Raw genomic sequence first — 4,667 nt, forward strand, 5'->3', positions numbered from 1 at the left:
CGGTGGCCGCCCCCGGCCACCGCAACCTCGCCTGTTGGGCTCCGGCGATCCTTCCGCCTCAGCCTTCCAAGTAGCTGGAATTACAGGCATGCGCTACCACGCCCGGCTGATTTTTTGATTTATTGTAGAGATGAGGTCTCGCTGCCCAGGCGGGTCTCGAACCCGCGGGCTCAGGCAATCCACTCACCTCAGCCTCCCAAAGGCGCGGGATTACAGGCTGAGCCACCGAGCCCGGCTTTTTCTCTGTTCTTGTATCTCGTCAGTATCTTTGTAGCTGGAACCTACTTCCTCACTTTGTCCCGTGGGCTGTTTCTGCTTTCAGTTCAATGACGCCTTGCTGTACACGACACCCGTGCCGTCTGGGATGTATAAGCTGAACAACATGCTGTCCCTGGCTGGAATGAAGGTCTGTGCAGTTGTTAGGAGACGGTTTGAAACTCAAAGGTACAAAGTTACACGCTGAGAGCAAAGTCCCTGAGACACTCGTCTTTGTCCTGTCATTAGCTCTCCGGCCTTCGTATGTTGCTGCAGTGCACTCAGGTGTTCGTTCACGGGACCATTTGTTCACGTGTTAACCGCGAACGACATAAACACAATGCAGCAGTGGGCTTGGTGGGAAATAGAAAGTGAGCTGAGGCGCGGTTCTTTTGTGTCTGCCTCGACTGCAACTTCCCCTTGCCTAGGACTTCGCAGCCGGTTGGGAGGCTCGCACACTGCACATGAGCCCCTATGCAGGAGACAGCAAAAAATGCCATTGTCCAGGTACAGGTGCTTGGGCGAGTTCAGAAGTTAAAGAACACATGATTTCTGATGCCACAGTGGAAGGACTGGCAAGTTGAGGGAGACTCCTTGGAGGAGAGGCCCGTGGGCCTCGAGCAGAGGCTGCGTTCTGCCACGTGTGCGGAGGGTCGGGGAGGGGCGTTCGGAGGAGGGCTGCCATGAGCAGGCCCTGCGGGCGGGAGGGCTGGGCGTGCGTGGGTGTCAGAGTCGGCGGTGGGGAGGGGCCGGAGGTGAGGCTGGCAGAAGGCGGGCTCCAGACGTCTGTCCGCAGTGGGGCGCAGGCAGCTGCAGCAGCACCTCCAAGATGTGGTTCCAGCAGGAGAGTCTGCTCAGGTTGTGCTTTCTTCCAGGTCGGAAAGCCCACCCAGGAAGCTTATCAGAATGAGCTGAAGATTGAAAGTGTAGAACGTTCCTTCATCCTCTCAGCCAGGTAAGCTCTTGAAAATACGCACGACTGAGTGTGGGCCAGGGTCAGGGACCGACAGTGCTGGCTCCACACCCAGGGGAGCTGCGAGGCCCTCTGCCTTCTCTTCTCTCCTGGCGACTCGCAGCTCCCTCTGGACTCTCCCTACAGGGAAACAGCCAAGCGCTGAGGCCTCTGCTCTGGGGGCACTTGGGCAGAAATGTTCCTCCGGATAGCATAATGATGGGACAGTGCTTTGCTGAGCATTTTCAAGTGACTCTTTCAAAGTGTTTTTAAAAACAGTGAGTGCTGCCTAGTTGACCAGGAAGTTTCCACACACCATTTCCAGATCATGAGCCCATGAGGCAGGTGCCATCTCCCACTCGGAGGCGGCGGCTGAGCCAGCGATGGAGGGGGCCACCCTGGGGAGACTCAGAGCGGCCAAGCCGGACGCTAGAGGGAGCCCTCTGCTGCGGCAGGCATCCCCATGAGGATGCCGCCTTGGCTCAGCTGGCCCTGCAGGGCTTGTGAGCCAGTCGGAATCTATCACCATCCCGTGACTGCACCAGGGAGAGGAGCTGCGTGACTGACGTGCAGACATACCTGAGCTGTTGGCCTAGTGGAAAAGTGGCTGTTTGGGAGGTCTGACTTGTGAGGAGAGATGCCCACGGTCACGCACACTCCTCTGCGGAGCCAGACAGGCTGTGGGATTCTCTGCTCAGCCCCGCCTTGGATGTAAGAACGTGCTTGTGGTTGTAACACTACGGGGTACCCGGCCCGCTGCTCGAGTCCTCTGTGTGTTAACCTCTAAGGCAAGCGGCAGGTGAGGGGAGCCACCCAGCGACGGAGTGGCAGAGCCAGGGTGTGAACCCAGGCAGTCTGCCTCCCACAGCGTCCGCTTGGGTCTTTGGAGCTGCGAGAGCCGAGGCCGGGAGCATTCTGAGCTCGGCCTCTGGCGCTGTGCTCCGTGCTTGAGCTTACTTTTCTCTTAAGCGCCGTGGGACCTTGTGGGGTGGGAAGGCTCAGAGACGTTCAGTGCCACACAGGTGGGATCAGTGGAGCTGTCTCTTGCACTGAGGATACCCGGCAGCTGCTGTAACTTCTCTGCCCGCTGATGTCAGGGACTCAGATCTGCTGCTTGGCTTCCCAAGATCAGGGACACAAGGGTTCTCCTTGGGGTGTGTCACTCCTGAGACGGAATGGCCACTGCTGTTGGAATATTACATACCATTAAGATATCCGGGATGACCGGGTGGTCAGGTGCTTCCCAGCTATGTCAGCCAGCAGAATCCCTGGGGTTCTGGCACACCCCCAGATGTCCGTGTTCGGAGAGTGAAGGTAAACTCTGGAGCTCTTGGCACCGTGGCCCTTGTGTGTCTTTTTTTTTTTCCTGAGGGGTAGGGGAGTTTGAACGGAAGTTCTGAGAACATCAGGTCTCTGTGTATCAGGCTCCTGGCAAGAGCACTTGAGGTTGACTCTTAATTTCAAAGCTCGAAGGAAGAATGCCCACAGAAAAGCCAGGCTTTCAATTGCATCTCTGTTTCCTGAGTAGCAGCGAGCCTTGGTGAAAACAGCATTCTGTTTTTTTGAGACTAAACAATTGGATTGGGCATGATGGCTCATGCCTGCGATCTCAGCACTTTGGGAGGCCGAGCTGGGAGGATCGCCTGAGCCCAGGAGTTGGAGACCAGCCTTCTCCCATCCTCTGATCTTACTTCATTCATCACAGAGATCAACTTGACTTTAGTCTCAAGGGCAGAGCTTATTTCAGAGAGGCCTGCAAGCGCTGAGCTCAGCGCAGAAGAAGGTGCAGATGAAGGCAGGAAGCGGGGTCCCAGGAGATGCTTCGTGCCGTCTTCGTCCCTGAGGAGGCGGCACCTGGGAGGCCATGGGCACATCACACGCTTCTGTGGGATCCAGCTTCAGCTTCCCGAGCGACGCGGGGCTGGACGGGTCGCAGGGCTGTTCTTGCCAGAGGGGAGCCCTTGGGTACAGATCGCTCGAGGGAGAAGCCTTGGCTTGCTCTTCGGGCTGCCTGGAAGGACGTGAGCATTACCGCCCTCGTCCCCCTGTCCGTGGGAGGAACCCCATGGCTCCTTGGAGTCCGCCTGCCGTCGCTGGGTCGTGCGTAGGCAGCTGCGGCTGCCCGTCAGGACCCAGCACACCCACGGATGGTCCCAGGCAGGCCCTCTTGTCCTGCCAGCGGGTGCCCCAGCGGGTGGCTGGGCCGCGGGGCCCCACAGGTCATGGGGGGGTCTCTCCTGCCGACTCGGCACCACGCGTGCCTCATGCCCTTGCTCCAGGCTGGGTTGTCCTCGGCGCTGTCTGTTGAAAGGAGCTGGCTCGACGCCTCTTGGCACACTCAGGTGCCAGCTCCGCAGCTCTGCCAGCTCTGTGGTGCGCACCGGCTGGTCTCGAGGGTGGAGAGGAGGATGTCCTGGTCCCCCAGAAGGTCCTGGGAACAGGCACGGGCGCTGTGTGGGCCTGGAAGCTGGGGACCCTTGCAGGTGTGCAACCCGGTGCTGTGGGCAGGCGAGGAGGGGAGGTGGCGGCCAGTGCCTTTCCGCTGTAAGCTGGGGCTCCTCAATGAGCCATCATCTCCGAGTCCGTGGCTGTCGGGGGAGATGTGTTGTTGGGAGACTGGCACCTGGGGGCGCCGTCGAGTGCCCGCCATCCACCCAGTAGGAGTGGGGCGGTCAGGAGCTGGGGGTGTGGCGGCTCTGGCCGGGATGAGTTTTAGCTGTCAGGGGGAGACAAGCCGTGACACGCGATAATCAAAACAGACACATAGTTTGTATGTGTAACCCAAATAGATATGCATATAATTTGGGGTAGTATATGTCTTCGAGAAAAATAAAATGACTGAGCAGGAGAGAGGCGAGGGATCCGTGGGTTAAGCAGATAAGAGGGAGCAGGGAGGAGGGGCTGGTCCAGGGCGGGTCAGTGTGGCCTTGGGCTGGGGCAGCTCACAGAGACCTCCCAGGGTTTTGTTTTGTTTTAGAGACAGGTTCTCCTGCTGTTGCCCAGATTAGAGGGCAGTGATATGATCATAGCTCACTGTAGCCTTGACCCCTGGGCTCAGACAGTCCTCTGCCTCAGCCTCTCAAATAGCTGGGACGACTACAGGTGTGCACCACTATGCCTGATTTTTAAATTTTTTTGTAGCATTGTGGTCTGACTACATTGCCCACGCTGGTCTTGAACTCCTGGCCTCAAGTGATCCTCCCACCTTGGCCTCCAAAAGTGCTAGGATTACAGGCATGAGCCACCACTCCCAGCCATGGTCAGTGGATTTTTAAGTGGGCTGGAAATCCGCCTGAGGGTTCTAAGCTGAGAGGCGACATGGTCTGACATGTATTTTCTAAAGATCCCACCAGCTGCTTTGGTGAAGACAGATACCTGGGCACTAGAGTGGAGGTGGGCGACCAGGTCGGAAGCCACAGATGCCAGTGTCTGGATTAGAGTGGCAGGGAGGGGCAGGGGG

At 58.1% G+C, this 4,667-nt stretch overlaps 1 protein-coding gene across 1 annotated transcript in view; it reads left to right on the forward strand.

The window, feature by feature from the left end:
* FGD6 (FYVE, RhoGEF and PH domain containing 6) overlaps positions 1–4,667 on the forward strand; it is a 94,666-nt gene that overhangs the window by 76,034 nt on the left and 13,965 nt on the right. Inside the window, exon 13 of the mRNA XM_008073107.2 lies at positions 1,131–1,210. Within this exon, the coding sequence (XP_008071298.2) occupies positions 1,131–1,210 (80 nt within the window). The remainder of the gene's footprint in view (positions 1–1,130; positions 1,211–4,667) is intronic.

This window comes from Carlito syrichta, unplaced genomic scaffold (assembly GCF_000164805.1).
Source record: "Carlito syrichta isolate Samal-C Ts95f unplaced genomic scaffold, Tarsius_syrichta-2.0.1 Scaffold115649, whole genome shotgun sequence".
Taxonomy (NCBI): domain Eukaryota; kingdom Metazoa; phylum Chordata; class Mammalia; order Primates; family Tarsiidae; genus Carlito; species Carlito syrichta.